The sequence below is a fragment of the Monopterus albus genome, unplaced genomic scaffold (genome assembly GCF_001952655.1).
Source record: "Monopterus albus unplaced genomic scaffold, M_albus_1.0 scaffold62.1, whole genome shotgun sequence".
Taxonomy (NCBI): Eukaryota; Metazoa; Chordata; class Actinopteri; order Synbranchiformes; family Synbranchidae; genus Monopterus; species Monopterus albus.
Genome location: NW_018127942.1, coordinates 1,658,435 through 1,660,250, shown reverse-complemented (window position 1 = coordinate 1,660,250; position 1,816 = coordinate 1,658,435). Strand labels below are relative to the sequence as shown.

Genomic DNA, 1,816 nt, shown 5'->3' with positions numbered 1-1,816 from the left:
AATATATTGATATTGGCAAGGGTTAGATATATTTTGGACGGGAAAGCACTACGGATTTTGTATTCTTCATTGATTTTACCATACTTAGAGTATGGCGTTGAAAACTGTGGAAATACATACAAAAGCTCACTTCAACCACTGTGTATATTACAAAAAAGAGCGATAAGAATTGTGCATAAGATGGGGTATAGGGATCACACCAATGTAGCTTTCATACAGTCTGAATTGTTAAAATTTTTTGATTTAGTGGGATATAAGACTGCTGTGTTTTTGTATAAAGCCAGGAACAATTTATTACCTGGTGGAATTCAAAAACTATTTAATGAAAGGGAAGGGGGATATAATTTAAGGGGTCAGTTAAATTTAAAAATTCATGTTATATGTACAACCAAAAAAAGATTTTGTATTTCCATAAGTGGGGTAAATCTATGGAGTAATTTAAGTGTGGACATAAAAAATAGTAATAGAATTGATGAGTTTAAACATAAATATAAAGGTATGTGTCAATCAAGATATATTCAAGAACAGGCTTAATGATTGATTAGATGGAACATTGTGGGTGTGGTGTATGAATGTTAACACCTTGTATTAATTCTTTAGTATGTTACTTGTGTGGTGTAGAAGATAATTATTTAAGAATGTAATTATGTAAGAATGTTAACACTCTGTTATAATTTTTTTAGTATATTACTTGTGTGGTGTAGAAGAGAATTATTTATGTAGAGATACTGCTTGTAAACCAATGATGGTAAGATGATGTCATGGGGTAGGACTGGATAAGTCTGACTTCTTCCTACTCCATTCAAGCATGTACTAGGTATAAGCAAATTGATATTGGATTAGCATTTGTTGGATATGTGTAAAATTATGTGTGTTGACATATCAACTGTCTTTACATGCTTGAAAGAATAAATCAAAATCAAATCAAAATCAAATCAAATAAAAAAAATGTGAGAAATGTGAGAATATATATGTAATAACCCCTCACTACCTCACCAAGCGTAATGACATATCCAACTCCACCATGTGAATTACTAAGTGTGATGTTCGTAGTTCACTGTTGGAAATGCTATTAACCTATTTTTGTGTATTGTGCTTTAATACTTTGTTGCCTTTATGTAACTTTTTATTTTAAGACTAAATGTTCTTTCTGGCTTTTGACTCCTTACCTGACTCCAAAGGAAAGCTGCACAAGAATTCCTATATGCCTAGACTGTCTGTTTATGCATAAATCTCAAATAAAAATCTTGAATCTACCTGGTGTGAGTCACAATGTCAGTGAGTGCCCCGCCCTCAAGAAACTCCATTACAACCCACAGCTCGTCCCCCACCAGGTAGCTGTTGTACATGTCGACCACATTCTCATGATGGTAGTCCCTCATGATCACCACCTAATACACCGAGAGAGAAACATAGAGAGGCAGAAATGATGTGTCTATATTGGAATGTCACATTATATAGAACTATCATAAACCTTGACTATAAATTTTAGGCCATATTCTAATATGAAAAGTCGAATATTTGCACATATTTACAGCATTTTTGCTAAATTCAATTTGATATTTGTATCGAAACACAAAATACAAAGTACGGATGCATATTAAATATGTTACAAAGAAATCATCTACATCTTCCTCAATGTATTGAATATATTCTTGTTAATTAAAATATTTATTAATATCTAATGTGAACATATTCTGGAGGCTTAACTATAAAAGGATTGCATTCAGAAATTAATGCGATTACAAGAGGCTAATTAGTTCCCAGTGGAATACCCACTGCTTCACATCTGTGGTCACATGCTCTCACATGAAAC

At 32.6% G+C, this 1,816-nt stretch overlaps 1 protein-coding gene across 3 annotated transcripts in view; it reads right to left on the bottom strand.

Annotated features, from left to right (window-relative positions):
- Positions 1-1,816, bottom strand: part of pak5 (p21 protein (Cdc42/Rac)-activated kinase 5) — a 74,575-nt gene that overhangs the window by 12,106 nt on the left and 60,653 nt on the right. For all 3 annotated transcript variants that reach the window (XM_020603718.1, XM_020603716.1, XM_020603717.1), the window contains one exon: positions 1,258-1,391. In XM_020603718.1, the coding sequence (XP_020459374.1) occupies positions 1,258-1,391 (134 nt within the window). The remainder of the gene's footprint in view (positions 1-1,257; positions 1,392-1,816) is intronic.